Source organism: Trachypithecus francoisi, unplaced genomic scaffold, assembly GCF_009764315.1.
Source record: "Trachypithecus francoisi isolate TF-2019V2 unplaced genomic scaffold, Tfra_2.0 Lachesis_group4, whole genome shotgun sequence".
Lineage (NCBI taxonomy): Eukaryota > Metazoa > Chordata > Mammalia > Primates > Cercopithecidae > Trachypithecus > Trachypithecus francoisi.
In genome coordinates, this window is record NW_022681469.1 from 126,078,897 (window position 1) to 126,094,829 (window position 15,933).

The 15,933-nt window shown below is 45.4% G+C and overlaps 1 protein-coding gene across 3 annotated transcripts in view; it reads right to left on the reverse strand.

Moving 5' to 3' along the window:
- Window positions 1-652: 652 nt before the first annotated feature.
- TMEM248 (transmembrane protein 248) overlaps window positions 653-15,933 on the reverse strand; it is a 38,987-nt gene continuing 23,706 nt past the window's right edge. The window contains exons 3-7 of one of the 3 annotated variants that reach the window (XM_033193373.1): window positions 14,566-14,851; window positions 10,876-11,026; window positions 8,117-8,300; window positions 5,883-6,026; window positions 653-3,754 (exon numbers count right to left, since the gene is read on the reverse strand). In XM_033193373.1, coding sequence (XP_033049264.1) covers window positions 3,734-3,754; window positions 5,883-6,026; window positions 8,117-8,300; window positions 10,876-11,026; window positions 14,566-14,851 — 786 coding nt within the window. In that variant the 3' untranslated portion in view covers window positions 653-3,733. The remainder of the gene's footprint in view (window positions 3,755-5,882; window positions 6,027-8,116; window positions 8,301-10,875; window positions 11,027-14,565; window positions 14,852-15,933) is intronic. The other 2 variants (XM_033193372.1, XM_033193374.1) reach the window with 2 other exon arrangements.

Below are 15,933 nucleotides of genomic sequence, written 5' to 3' on the forward strand. Positions count from 1 at the left end.
AGGAAGGGTGTCCTGGAACTCCTACATCTATTCAATGCTCCCTGCTGGTCTGTATTTATTATTTACTTCCTTGGGGCAGGATTAGGGTCAGGCCTGCAAGCACTTGTTGGTCTAGCAAGCTACAGGAAGTTTTGTACCCTCAGGGGGAAGACGCATGTGCTTGGTGAGGCTGCCTTCATCGGAACAATGACCACCCCTCATCCAAATGACAGGTGACATTTCAAAGGAGGAGCTTGCAAAAAACCCTCAGCTGCTGACCGCACATGTTCTTCCCTTAGAAAACACCCATCCGGGCTGGGCGCGGTGGCTCACGCCTGTAATCCCAGCACTTTGGGAGGCCGAGGCGGGCGGATCACAAGGTCAGGAGATCGAGCCCATCCTGGTTAACACGGTGAAACCCCGTCTCTACTAAAAATACAAAAAATTAGCCAGGCATGGTGGCGGGCACTTGTAGTCCTAGCTACTCGGGAGGCTGAGGCAGGAGAATGGCATGAACCCAGGAGGCGGAGCTTGCAGTGAGCCGAGATTGCGCCACTGCACTCCAGCCTGGGCGACAGAGCAGACTCCGTCTCAAAAAACAAAAACAAAAACAAAAACAAAAACAAAACAAAACAAAACACCATCCAGTTGGAGGAAGAAGACGCAGAGCAAATAAATTCAGATGTTTTATTCTGTAAAGCACATATGCACATACTTCAAACACGGAAAATTAATCTGGAAGTGAATGCCGTAACAGATCAGCTACTGACCATCATGCAGCAAGAGGTGAAATGGACCCGCTGGCCCTCAGGACCCCACAGTGCCTGCAGGAGGGGTGAAAACCCGGGAAGCAGAAGACCTACACGCTGCCGAGGAAAACGCAACAGACATGGCAGGTGCCTCATGACAAGAAACACTTACAAATAGAATCAAAACTGATTCAAGTCATACAGTGAAAGGACAAAAGGAAAAAGGAAAGAGATCAATATGATCTGAAACAATCATTTTAAGAGTAAGTTGCTGACCTTCTGCTGGCCCTCCAGTCCGAGATGCCTGAGGGTGAGCTAGTGCTCCTGCATGGGGCCGCCCTGAACAGCAAGAGCACCCTGTCTGTCGCACACTTCAAATCCTGAGGTCCACCAGCAAACTCCGGCTGAGCATTGAGCCTGGGAAGTGCTCAGATGGTGACAGGTCCCCTGGGCTTCCTGAGACTCGCTGGAGTCTCTTCAGGTCCTAGGCCTCTTCACCCCGGCCCCCAGGCCTCCTCTCTCCCTGCAGCCTTCCTTTATAAAACTGATTGACTCTGTGTTTCTGTAAGATCTTTGAGAAGTACTTGCTTAGGTGAATGCTGGGATTTTAAAGTGTGTGTCCTGGGCTCAGGACAAGCCATATGTCCAGGCATTTTTGGCACTTCCTTTCCTCTCATCTAACGGTGTCGCCCCTCCCCTGGCTGCAGATTCCAGCCACACTCTGTCATTAAAACAAGGGTAACTAATGTTAGCAATGAGCTGGACTGAACGAACCAGTGAAATTGGCTTTTTCACTGTCTTTCTCCTTTGATACCACTCTGCCAGCTATAAATCTATCCCTATAACTCTGCTTCATTGGGATTTTATTAATTCAATAGCAGCTTAATCTAAAATCTGATGGTCCTAATGATAACAGCATTTCTAGAGCCAAACCACAGGGCTCTTTCTCAATCTTGTGTCCTAAGGGTCTCAAAGTCTCTAAGGAGAAAACTAAATTAATAAGTGAGCCATGCATCGTGTAAGCAACTCGTATCATACAAAGAAATTGGATAGACAAGTATGATTACTGCGCTTGAAACATACGAAAAGGAAAAACAGGAATACTAACATATCAAGTTACTATGGTGATTATTTTAACAATCTTCAATAAAAGCCCGCAACTGTTTTCCATTCAAAAATGCCTGGGATAAAATGTTCTAAGTCAATGTATTTCAGAATGCAGGAACTAATCCTAATTTAAAACAGACTACAAACCTAGAGTGAAGGAAAGGAAGTACTCATGGTCATGTCCAAAGTTTTCAGTACCCTTCTGTTATAACATGGCCTGGGAGAACACAGAAGTTATTAGTGACAATGAGCTATTAAGGCAAAAAGTTATTAAGAAAAACAGTAAGAATACAACATGAAAGGACTGAAAAAGAGAATGTACAATTTTGCTTAAATGAATAAGGATTAGAAGGAAAAAGAGACAGAAGAACTAGACAATCAAACAAAACGTTATAAGAGGGCCAAGTGTGGTGGCTGACACCTGGAATCCCAGGATTTGGGGAGGCCAAGGTGAGAGGATCATTTGAAGCTAGGAGTTCCAGACCAGCCTGGGCAACAGAGGGAGACCCCGTCTCTACAAAAAAATTTAAAAACTAGCCAGGCGTGGTGGCACACGCCTGTAGTCCCAGCTACTCAGGAGGCTAAAGTGGGAGGATTGCTTGAGCCCAGGAGTTGGAGGCTACACTGAGCTATGCTCCAGCCTGAGGGATAGAGCAAGACCCTGTCTCAAAAAAAAAGAAAAAAGAAAAGAAAAAAGTTACAAGAAAAATGCTTTTGGTATTTTTCTGATAAATGGCAAATTAGAATTGCATTCCTTCAAACGTCACAGGCACTGTTTTCATAATCTTCCTAATGTACTAGCTGCCATTTTCCTTCTGAAGATATGTGAGTCACATAAAAAGCAAAAAAAAAAGGAGAAATCCACCCACTCAAAGAAAGAAAGAGAGAGAGAAGGAAAGAAAGAAAGAAAAAGAAAGAAAGAGAGAAAGAAATCCTTTCCTATTAGACCAAATCATTATTCTTTCTTTCCATACTGTCATCTGCATTCCAGAAAGCAGAGCAGCAAACGGCCACTCTAACTCTAGAGCCACTTACATTTTGAAGCCCTTTTGAGTGAAGAGGCTGCTTTAACTTTGACAACAGAAGGGATGGACAAGAGCGGCTGAGAAGATAGTAGAACCTTCTGTGCCAACTCCCAACAAGACCAGGTTCCTGGTCATCCATGTGGAAAATGAAACTTAGATTTTTATCATGTACGTGACTTAAATGTTTAACATTTTACTCAGGATAAAAGCACAAGTCTGTCCTAACTAGAGTAGTATTAAAATGAGACTATTTTATTTTTTCTTTATAAAGGAAAAAAACAAAAAAACAAAAAACAAACAAACAAAAAAAACTTAGGTATGTTTCCTGCAAGCAAAATGGAGAAAAAGGTATTATTGTTGTTACTACGATTATTAAGCCACAGACACATAAAATCCACAAAATGGATTGGTGGCTTTGGAAATGCAATACTGTATCAAAGGTGCAGACTGTTTCAAACGTTCTCTACATACTGGGCCGAAACAAGAACCAAACCAAACTTCAACCCCACCAGTGACGCAACGCGCCCGTGACCTTAGTGAAAACATCGTCATGACCAGCTCCAACGCAGCTAGATCCAGGAAATCCTTCTCTAGAGACATGTGGAAACATCCCATCAGGTAGGTCCTCAAGTCCAAGGTGGGACTGAAGGGCTCTGGCTGCACCCAGGGCAAAGCACGTGCATTATTGGACCAATTTCTGAACAGATTTTTATAAATATGTACAAATCAGTTACAGGCACTTGAAATGTCTTTGGCTGGAATAACCCAACATCGCAAGATAATGTATTCACAGAGCGTCCAGGCCCAGGCTGGGTTCAGCAGGCAAGGATTATGGTTCTCTCAGTCTCTCTCAGAAAACAAGGAGCTGTGGAATTAGGCTTCAGCCAAAGCCACCTGGAAGACACCAAGTCAGGGAAATCAGTCAAAAAGAGAAGCCCAGGTTAACTCAGCCTCTACCCAAAGACCAGGACGCCACACTGATTGCACGTATCAACCAGGCAGTGAAGTTACTAAATCCCTAAGAAGAAAATCTCACCTAGGAAGAAATTACTAGAAATCTCAAAGTCTCCTGCAAGATGCAGCCCATCTGGAACCACTGTGCGGAGACAGAATTAACTGGTTTTTGTTTTTTTGAGACACAGTCTCGCTCTGTTGTCCAGGCTGGAGTGCAGTGGTACACTCATAGGTTACTACAGTTTCCAACTCCTAGGCTCAAGCAATCCTCCTATCTCAACCTCCCCGGTAGCTTGGAATACAGGCATGCACCATTACATGTGGCTAATTTTTTAACTTTTAGTAGAGATGGGGTCTCACCATGTTGCCCAAGCTGGTCTTGAACTCCTAGGCTCAAGTGATCCTCCTGCCTCAGTCTCCCAAAAGTCCTGGGATTACAGGTGCACCCAGCTGAGGTAACTGTCTTTAAACCTTGATAAGCATTCTGTTAGAAGACTTCTTATGCTGATGGAACTACAGAGGAGGCAGCTACACAGGGTCAGTAGTGCTCCAGTGGAGACCTGAGAACAACTGCCAAGTCACTCCGAGCTATAATGGTGATGGAGGTTTGGGTATATGATTAAAAATCCAACACCATAATTTAGGTTGAGGGTAAAGACACTTCTAATGAAGACAGAAACTACAGTTGGCCTTCTGTAATTGTGGGTTTCATATCCACAGATTCAACCAAAAATACACAAAAGAGGGCTGGGCATGGTGGCTCACACCTGTAATCACCTGTAATCTTTGAGAGGTCAAGGTGGGTGGATCACTTGAGCCCAGGAATTCAAGACCAGTCTGGGCAACGTGGCGAAACTCCATCTTTTCAAAAAATACAAAAATTAAGCAGGTGTGGTGATGCATGCCTGTGGTCCCAGCTACTCAGGAGGCTGAGGATCACCTGAGCCTGGGAGTTCAAGGCTGCAGTGAGCTATGATTGTGTTATGAGCTATGATCGCACCACACCACTCCAGCCTGGGTGACAAAGTGAGACCCTGCCTCAAAAAAAAAAAAAAAAAAAAAATTAAAAACAGCAAAAATACTCAAAAGAAAAAAACCAATACATATGAATACAACAATAAAATTAATACAGGTTTTTAAAATACACTGTAACAAATATTTACATAGTATTTACATTGTATTAGGTATTATAAGTAACAAAGAAGCTAGGCACAGTGGCTCACACCTGTGATCCCAGCATTGTGGGATGCCAAGGCAGGTGGATCACTTGACATCAGCAGTTCGAGACTACCTTGGCCAACATGGTGAAACCCTGTCTCTACTAAAAATACAAAAATTAGCTGAGTGTGGTGGCGTACGCCTGTAATCCCAGCTACTCTCAAGGCTGAGGCAGGAGAATCACTTGAGCCCAGGAGGCAGAGGTTGCAGCAAACCGAGATCATGCCACTGCACTCCAGCCTTGGTGACAGAGCAAAACTGTCTCAAAAAAAAAAAAAGTAATCTAGAAATTAAAGTTACAGAGGATGAGCTGGGCCCAGTGGCTCACACCTATAATTCTAGCACTTTGGGAGGCCAAGGCGGGTGGATCACTTGAGGTCAGGAGTTTGAGACCAACCTGGCCAACATGGTGAGACCCTGTCTCTACTAAAAATGCAAAAAATTAGTGGGGCGTGGTGGCATGCGACTGTAATCCCAGCTACTCAGGAGGCTGGGGTAGGAGAACTGCTTGAGCCCGGGAGGCGGAGGCTGCAGTGAGCCGAGATAGTGTCATTGCACTCCAGCCTGGGAGACAAAGCGAGACTCCATCTTCAAAAAAAAAAAAAAGGTTACAGAGGATGTGCAGAGGTCATATGCAAATATTGTACCATTTTACAGAAGGGATTTGGCCATTCATGAATTTTGGTATCCACCAGGGTCCTGGAACCAATCCTCCTCGGATATTGAGGGATAACTGTCATTTCTTTGGATGAAAGGTGCCACCCACAATAAATGGAGTAAGGATAACTGGGACTTTCTGTATACAGAGACCTCTGGCAAAATGCTGGCCTGGACCCCATCCACAGCTCACCTTCTCGGGACAAAATTCAGGATTGCTCTGACGCAATTTGCTGGGTCTGCCCTTGATAACAGCATAGCAAAACATCGTTATCACCATCACAAAGAGGAAGTAACTGGTGTGCATGAGATGCAAATTTATTAATGAACGGTCATCCTAAATAAAGAAGAGAAAAAAATCAGAAACATCTGCTCTGAGTGACTGAAAGGTTTTAATGCTGGGTTTTGAGAGACAGGACTGACAACCTCCAGACTTGCCACAACTTTTCTTCTTAAGCTGCAACAGGAGGTTTTTCATTTTGTCTCCTAAGTGACCAAAGCTGGATCTCATTAAGTGAAGACATGGTGCTCCCGAGCCTCTGTTGGAGAGCACCCACACTTTCCTAGCCCTAGGGCTGTCCTCTGCCCTGTCTTCTGCACCCCCACACTGCCTGAACCCTGCCCCTCCAGCAGGCTTCTCCCCTGCAAAGGCTGCAGACACACTGTCTTTAAGCCCCACTCCTTTCTGGACACATCCTCATCATGGGACTGCCTTCAGGTTGCATGGCTGACAGCTGAGGCTGCATTCCTAACTACTGGCTATGCCACCACCAGGAAGGCCTCAGCCCCTCACCTCTCCCCAGGGTCGCCTCCCTCCTCCTGCTTTTCTCTACGTCCCTGGATGAAAATGCTGAGTTCATCCTTGATTCACTGCCCTTTGACCTCCTACATGCAGTCAATTCCCAGGCCCTGCAAGTTACTAGAGGGACCCCAGACATGCTTCCATTCCTTTACCCTCTAGTATCTCCAGGCCTCAGGTCAGCCCTGGACTCCCCGCAGGTCACTTACAACATAGCGGGGCAGCTCAGTCTTCTCAACACATTGCCTTACCAACCCCCAAGCCCCAAACACAGGCAGCGAGTGCCCTTGGTCAGGCATGAAGGGCCTCAGCCCACCATCCAGCCTGACCTCCACAGCTGGCTCCTGCAGGATCCTGGCCTACAAATGAGCCCCAGAAAAGGGCAAAGGCTGGGCGCAATGGCTCATGCCTATAATCCCAGCACTTTGGGAGGCTGAGGTGGGAGGATCACCTGAGGTCAGGAGTTCAACACCAACCTGGCCAACATGGCAAAACCCCATCTGTACTAAAAATACAAAAATTAGCCAGGCGTGGTGGCAGGTGCCTATAATCCCAGCTACTTTGGAGGCTGAGGCAGGAGAATTGCTTCAACCCAGGAGGCAGAGGTTGCAGTGAACCGAGATTGTGCCACTGCACTCCAGCCTGGACGACAGAGTGTGACTCCATCTCAAATAAATAAATAAATAAATAAATATAAAGAAAAAAAGAAAAGGACAAAGGGCCAGGCCAAAAGAAGAGAGATCCAGCTAATACACACTGCCAGAAAGGAACACATTTACAAAATATCAAAGCAATGTTAAAAAGTGGGCTCGGGCCGGGTGCGGCGGCTCATACCTGTCATCCCAGCAATTTCGGAGGTCAAGGCAGGAGGATCGCTTGAGGCCAGGGGTTCAAGACCAGCCTGGGCAATATAGTAAGACCCCGTCTCTACAAGAAGTTTAAAAATTATCCCAGCATGGGACATGCACCTGTAGTCCCAGCCACTCACGAAGCTTCAGACCAAGAGTCGGAAGCTGCAGTGAGCCATGATTGTGCCACTAGAGCCCAAACTGGGTGACAGAGCAAGATCCTGTCTCTAAAAAAATAAGTGGGCTCAAGTCTAAGTAGGAAGCTGAGCTAGCACACAGCTGCTAGACGAGATAGATAAGTATTTTCTTCTCCTTGTCTCTTGGTTTAGTTAAATCCTATTCAGGCCTCACTCTAGTCGAAGATTCATCTCCATCTACTACTTACTTCTACCTTTCAGAACTCTAAGCAGTACCATTTTTTGTTCACATGGACACTAGATAGTCTTCTATGAATGTCTGTGAACATCCTCTAAGATAATATTCATATAAGGATCCCTTGTAATCCCCCAGGGATTACGCAGTTGCTCAAGAAATAACTGCTGCTGAATAACAGAGAAAATGAACAGAAGAACCAGATTTTTCTTAACCAATAGGTGGCATGTTTTTCCAAGCATCCACCACTCCGCCTAGTGTCCCAACTCACCTGGAAATCTAAAGTGGCAGAGGAGACGCTTACTCAGGGAAGTCAGCAGGGCCTATACCAATGGTTGCAGCACATGCACACACACATGCATATGCACGCACGCGCGTACACACACACACACGATTTTTCTCACTTACATCTGGAACAATCACTGTAAGCTTGGGATTTAAAGCATGATAGACTTTTCCAATGGCCCCCTTATAACACCAGAAAGGATTGTAATCTTGCGCATATTTTGTGTTGGCATCTCTGGCAGTTGTGAAGATCTTGTACCAGAGCGTGGCGTTGCTGTATGTGTCAGGAACACAGTGCGGTGGCTGTCTGCAGGGGAAGAGGAGGAGGAAAGACACGTGCTCAGTGGCCTGAGTCATTCACTTGTGTCACCCCCACAGCAGCTGGGAAAACACCAAACACGGCAACACACGTGGAAAGGAAAAATGTAACTTACATGTTCATGCTTCTTTGACATAAATATCATTATATTTTAGTTTGAGGGTCTTTTTAAAAAAATAAAAATATAACAGAAAAATAAATAGGTGCCTGACATTTAGGAGTTTGGGTGTTGGATTTCTGCCTTCAGAATTCAACCTACAGTCCTCTCACATGTGATGCAAAGGACATAAGCTCCTTGTAAGCCTATCTTCTCAAATTAGCTAAACTCTTAGTGTATTAGTCCATTCTCACGCTGCTAATAAAGACATATCCGGGACTGGGTAATTTATAAAGGCAAGAGGCTTAATTGACTCACAGTTCAGCATGGTTGGGGAAGCCTCAGGAAACTTACAATCACAGCAGAAGGGGAAGCAAACACATCCTTCTTCACATGGCGGCAGCAAAGAGAAGTGCCGAATAAAAGGTGGAAAATCCCTTATAAAACCATCATGTCTCATGGGAACTCACTTACTATCATGAGAACAGCAGCATGGGGGTAATCACCTCCATGATTCAATTACCTCCCACTGGGTCCCTCCCATGACACAAGGGGATTATGGGAACTACAATTCAAAACAAGATTTGGGTGGGGAGACAGCCAAACCTTATCATCTTTTCTTTTTTTTGAGACAGAGTCTCGCTCTGTTGCCCAGGCTGGTGTGACCTTGGCTCACTGAAATCTCCACCTCCCAAGTTGAACTGATTCTCCTGCCTCAGCCTCTCAAGTAGTTGGGATTACAGGCATGAGCCATTGCACCCAGCCCAAAGCATATCACTTAGTTACAACTGGAAACTTTACCTACAAAATTCTGTATCAGTTACTGTAACACAAAGTAATGTTTAACTTAATCTGATCTTGTCCTACAAACTTCCAAATGTCTAAAATAGACAAATCCCAGGATAATTCTTATTTAAAAAGAATTCACCACAGAATTCTTTTAAATAGGCTGTATCTTATGTATTTCACCTATTTATTCATAAATAATTATCTCCTTTACAGACAGGAGAGACCAAAAAAAAAAAAAAAAAAAAAAAAACACCTAAAAGGCCAAACAATAACACTGAATGCTGCTCAAAACACTGAAGGAAAAGCTTCAAAAACCTTAATTGTTTAATGGAAAATAAAGTTCAATTTATATTGATTTTAAAACTAACTTTCTTTTTTTTTTTTTTTTTTTGAGACGGAGTCTTGCTCTGTCGCCCGTCTGGAGTGCAGTGGCCGGATCTCAGCTCACTGCAAGCTCCGCCTCCCGGGTTCACGCCATTCTCCTGCCTCAGCCTCCCGAGTAGCTGGGACACAGGCGCCCACCACCTCGCCCGGCTAGTTTTTTTTGTATTTTTAGTAGAGACGGGGTTTCACCGTGTTAGCCAGGATGGTCTCGATCTCCTGACCTCGTGATCCGCCCGTCTCGGCCTCCCAAAGTGCTGGGATTACAGGCTTGAGCCACCGCGCCCGGCCTAAAACTAACTTTCAAATTCGTAGGTAAAATTAAAATTAGTAATTATTTAATGGGAAATGATTTAAAATGTTACATGTTAAAATTAGTAACTTTAACGGAAAATAAGTTTTGATTTATACTTGATTTAAAACTAAAATCAAGATAAACTAAGATCAACAATTTTAAACTATCTTTCTGGATAATGGAGATGAACAAACCTTTATCTTTGTTTTATTTTATTTATTTACTTTTTTGAGACAGAGTCTTGCTGTCACCCAGGCTGGAGTGCAGTGGCACGATCTCGGCTCACTGCAACCTCTGCCTCCCAGGTTCAAGCGATTCTCCTGCCTTAGCCTCCAAATGGCTGGGATTACAGACATGTGCCACCAGGCCTGGTTAAGTTTTGTATTTTTAGTAGAGATAGGGTTTCACCATGTTGGCCAGGCTGGTCTTGAACTCCTGACCTCAGGTGATCTGCCTACCTTGGCCTCCCAAAGTGCTCAGATTATAGGCATGAGACGCCACACCTGGTTGAAAAGCTTTATCTTTAGAGAGTCTCCTTTCTCTTTTCTTTTTTTTAAACAGAGACAGGGTCTCCCTATATGTTGTCCAGGCTGGTCTTCAACTCCGGGGCTCAAGGGATCCTCCCACCTCATCCTCCCACAGTGCTGGGATCACAGGCCTCAGCCACTGCACCCGGCCACAGTGAGCCTTTTTTCTGTAACTTGCTGCTTCTACTCCTGCAGGAAAAGACAGCCTATGAATGTCCAGCAATATCCAGGTGCTTTTACTGCCTCGAGGGGACACTAACTTTTGATTTTGTTCGTGGAAGTTCTATCTTTAGAATTCCAAATTAAAGAATCCTTTAGACAAATTAAATAATCCTTTAGATAGGTCTGAGTAGAGGTAATTCTATAAAGAAATGTGAAGCAAGCCATCCTGAGAATTTAAGGCCGAAGCAGCCCAGCTGTACTCAGGCAAGTGGGGCTTGTTACGCGTGTTCACCGGGCGCCGGGTACACTTACACAGTGACGGGGAACACCCCGGGGCTGGCCGTGAGGGTCATGCAGGCTGTGAACACCACCTGCTCACAGTGACCGTGGAGGGCGCAGTCGTCTGAGCTCCATGCTGTAGGCAGGGTGAAGGTGATGTTTATCTCCTCGTGGGCTTCCCTGCCTATGAAAGAGAAATCGTTTTTTTATAAAGAACCACGTATTTGTTATTCTCCGGCATACAAATAAACCCTGAAATCAAACCCACACAGGAATCATCTATCAGCCCAGGAACCTACCTTTGTGGGATCTGAGGAACAAGAGCAGTCCTGACCCTGATCATGAGGCCTGCTCAACTCAGAGCCACGAAGCAGCGAAGGAAGTGGCCGCTTTCCAGTCATGGCCTGGAGATGCCAAACCAGACCTTGGGCAGATCAGAGGTGAAAAACTTGGGCTGGGTGAATTAACCTCACCATTTCTGCACACCTGTCTAGCCATTTTCAAACATTTTTTACACATATTATTTCACTTAAGATTTACTCTTCTCCCATGAACATGACCAAGAAATGCAATTGTCCCCCTTTTACATATGAACAAACAGAGGTCAGAGGGTTTCAGAGTTAAGAAAGGCAAGTGATGAAGCTTAAATTAAAACCAACGTATTGCCAGGCACAGTGGTTCACATCTATAGTCCCAGCACTTTGACTTTAGAAGGCTGAGGCAGGAGGATTACTTGAGGCCGGGAATTCACGACCAGCCTGAACGTGATAGCAAGACTCTGTCTCTACAAAACACTTTTAAAAATCGGCCAGGTATACTGGTGCACACCTGTGGTCCCAGGTACTAGGGAGGATCGCTTGAGCCCAGGAGTTTGAGGCTGCAGTGAGCTATGATCACACTACTGTACTCTAGCTGGCGACAGATCAAGACTGTCTCAAAAAATAAATTTTAAAAATTAAAATGAAAGAATAGCCAGGCATGGTGGCTCATGCCTGTAATCCCAGCACTTTGGGAGGCTGAGGTGGGCGGATCATTTGAAGTCAGAAGTTCAAGACCAGCCTGGCCAACATGGTAAAATCCTGTCTCCACTAAAAATATAAAATTAGCTGGGCATGGTGGCGTGAGCCTGTAATCCCAGCTACTCGGGAGTCTGAAGCAGAAGAGTCGCCTGAACCCAGGAGACAGAGGTTGCAGTGAGCCAAGACGGTGCCACTGGACTCCAACCTGGGTGACAGAGTGAGACTCCATCTGAAAATAACAATAATTTTAAAAAAGTAAAAAAAAAAAACCCGAAGATGTCCTTATGCCATGCCATAAGAAATAGGTCCACTTGCTACATGGGAAACCCAGAAGTCACCCATACCTTGATTATTATGGGAACATTCTCACCTCTAACCGCCAATAGGAGGCTGGTGGGCACTTAAATTCCTTCAAGGACTTTTTATTTGTTTCTTGTTTTTTTTTTTTTTTTTTTTTGAGACAGGGTCTCACTCTATTGACCAGGCTGGAGTGCAGTGGTACAATCTTAGCTCACTGTAGCCTCGACCTCCCAGGTTCAAGCAACCCTCCCAAGTAGCTGGGACTAGAGGTGCATGCCACGACACCTGGCTAATTTTTTATATTCTTCATGAAGACAGGTGTTTGCTATGTGCCCAGGTTGGTCTTCAACACCTGAGCTCATTCAATCCTCCTGCCTCAGGCTCTCAATGTGCTGGGATTACAGGCATGACCCACTGCACCCAGCCTAAGAACTTTTTTAAAAGCCTTTTGGTAACCAAAGAACAAAAGGTTATTCTTCCAAGGCCCAGGTGTCCCATATGAAGCCTTTCCCAATTATTCCAGCTTCCACTGCCTTCTAGCCCTTCTCTTGCGTCACTTACAGTCTGTCATGGGTTTAGTACTGGTCACAGGGCAGTGCTCCACGTTTTATAAGCATGTATTTTTCATATCCCTTATCAAGCACTTACATAGCATTTCCTTTGTGGCAGGAACTATTATAAGTGCTTGATAAACATTAACTCACGTTTCTCTTTGTCTCTTCCATAACCCCAAAATTCCAAAAGGAAGAGACCACATCTTAGGTTGTTTTTTTTTTTTTGAGGTGAAGTCTCGCCTTGTTGCATAGACTGGAGTGCAGTGGTGTGATCTTGGCTCACTGCAGCCTCCACATCCAGGGTTCAAGTGATTCTCCCACCTCAGTCTCCAGAGTAGCTGGGATCACAGGCGCCCGCCACCATGTCCAGCTAGTTTTTTTTGTATTTAGTAGAGATAGGGTTTCCCCATGTTGGCCAGACAAGTCTTGAACTCCTGACCTCAAGTGATCCACCCACCTCGGCCTCCCAAAGTGCTGGGATTACAGGCATGAGCCACTGCGCCCGGGCCCATCTTAGGCATTTTCTTTTCTTTTCTTTTTCTGAGATGGAGTCTCACTCTGTCGCGCAGGCTGGAGTACAGTGCAGTGGTGTGATCTCAGCTCACTGCAACCTCCACCTCTCGGGTTCAAACAATTCTCCTGCCTTAGCCTCCTGAGTAGCTGGGACTACAAGTGCGGTGCACCACCATGCCCGCATGCCCGGCTTTTTTTTTTTTTGGAGACAGAGTCTCTCTCTGTCGCCCAGGCTGGAGTGCAGTGGTGTGATTCTTAGCTCACTGCAACCTCTGCCTCCTGGGTTCAAGCTATTCTCCTGCCTCAGCCTCCCAAGTAGCTGGGACTACAGGTGCCCGCCACCATGCCTGCCTAATTTTTGTATTTTTAGTAGAGATGGGGTTTTGCCATATTGGCCAGGCTGATCTCGAACTCCTGACCTTGTGATCTGCCCACCTTGGCCTCCCAAAGTGCTGGTATTACAGGTGTGAGCCACCGCGCCTGGCCAATTTTTTGTATTTTAGTAGTAATGGGGTTTCACCACGTTGCCAAGGCTGGTCTCAAACTCCTGAGCTGAGGCAATCCACCCACCTTGGCCTCCCAAAGTGTTGGGATTACATGCACGAGCCATTGTGCCCAGTCATCTTAGTCATTTTCTAGTTATTCCCAGCAGCTTAGCACAGTGTTGGACTAACAATGGCCATTGGCCGGGCGCGGTGGCTCAAGCCTGTAATCCCAGCACTTTGGGAGGCCGAGACGGGCGGATCACGAGGTCAGGAGATCGAGACCATCCTGGCTAATACGGTGAAACCCCGTCTCTACTAAAATATACAAAAAATTAGCCGGGCGAGATGGCGGGCGCCTGTAGTCCCAGCTACTCGGGAGGCTGAGGCGAGAGAATGGCGTGAACCCGGGAGGCGGAGCTTGCAGTGAGCTGAGATCCGGCCACTGCACTCCAGCCTGGGCGACAGAGCGAGACTCCGTCTCAAAAAAAAAAAAAAAAAAAAATGGCCATTAAAAAATCTATAAACTAATAGCAATAGAAGATGTGTAGTAAATAATGAAAACTCCAACAGGGTAAGCCTAAATAAAAATTACATGTTTGTAAATATTAGACAGGCCTTATAGTTTTTTCAGTTTCTTGTTCCTACAGGCTTTTGAGAAACTACTTCAAGCCAGGTACTTTACCAAGTAATGATGGTGTAGAAATGGTTCATGTAGTTCAAACTCAACAAAAAAAGACACACGTGCAAGACTACAATTTAGTACAATATAGTCAGTAAAAACACACACGGTGCATCCTCTTTTTGTAACAGTGGTTGCTTGAGAAGCCTGAATGGAGAGTGGCTACTGCATACCTGAAAGTCCAATCTGATGCCCTAAGATGGTTGAGTACAGATGGGTGACGTTGCGGGAATACCCTCCGAAGGGTTTCAGTGGGTCCAGGGTTAGGGTGATTGCAACTGAGATATTCACAGGGCCCGAGTCCTCCAGGGCCTGGGGGGACTGGGTGGAAGCTCGGGCCTGCCCGCTGGTCATTGTGCTTTCCGGAGTTGTGGTGTCGTTTGTGAGATGCTTTAACGTTTCATTCTCTGATACACACAGGTCCAAATCATTGAACCGTAGCAGAAAAGTATTCCAGTCCTTTGGGGAAATGAAAGAAAAAGAAATGAGTGTGAACAGCGCCTGCCTCCGGCTGCGGGAACACAGGTAAGACCCCAGTGTGGCACCGCAGCACATCAGCAAACTACAATTCAGAGCTGGTCATTTAAGATCATGACAACACGGCCACCAACCTCCTCACAGGCAGCACAATGTGGCTTTCCTAATCACTTTTATATTCATAACCTAAAATATGAACTCTTCACTGGCACAAGATACTCAATAAACTGTGAAATCAAATCAATTTATTCAAGAAAATCTTCTTTTAAAAAAATCCAGCATATTACACATGGAGAAAATGATCTAGCCTCAGAACCAAACTGGAAAAGAAAGCTTGAATAAAAGCATTAATGCAAACTCATTTTGCAATTACAATTCTTTTTTTTTTTTTAAATAAAGTCACCTTAAAATAATGTCCCAAAAGATCAGTTCCATATATCTTGCTCTCTTTCTCCAGAACACAAAACAGCAGTGAATACTAATACTCATTAGGGACATTGCCCCCCTTCTTATGGACTTTTGATGACACCTTAGAGCAGCAACAATTTCAAAAAGGAAGGGGCCAGGTGCAGTGGCTTGCACCTGTAATCCCAGCACTTTGGGAGGCCAAGGCGGGTGGATCATTTGAGGTCAGGAGTTCAAGACCAGCCTGAGCAACATGGTGAAACCACGTTTCTACTAAAAATACAATAATCAGCCAGGTGTGGTGGTGTGTGCCTGTAGTCCCACCTACTTGGGAGGCCGAGGCAGGAGAATCGCTTGAACCTGGGAGGTGGAGGTTGCAGTGAGAGGAGATCGTGCCACTGCACTCCAGCCTGGGCAACAGAGCGAGACTCTGTCTCAAAAATAAAAAAAAATTTAAAAATGCCACTTGAGGCCAGGTACGGTAGCTCACGCCTATAATCCCAGCACTTTGGGAGGTCAGGCAGGGTGGATCACTTGAGGCCAGGAGTTCGAGACCAGCATAGGCAACATGGTGAAACCATGTTTCTACTAAAATAAAAATATCAGCTGGGCATGGTGGCGCATTCCTGTAATCCCAGCTACTTGGAAGGCTGAGGCAC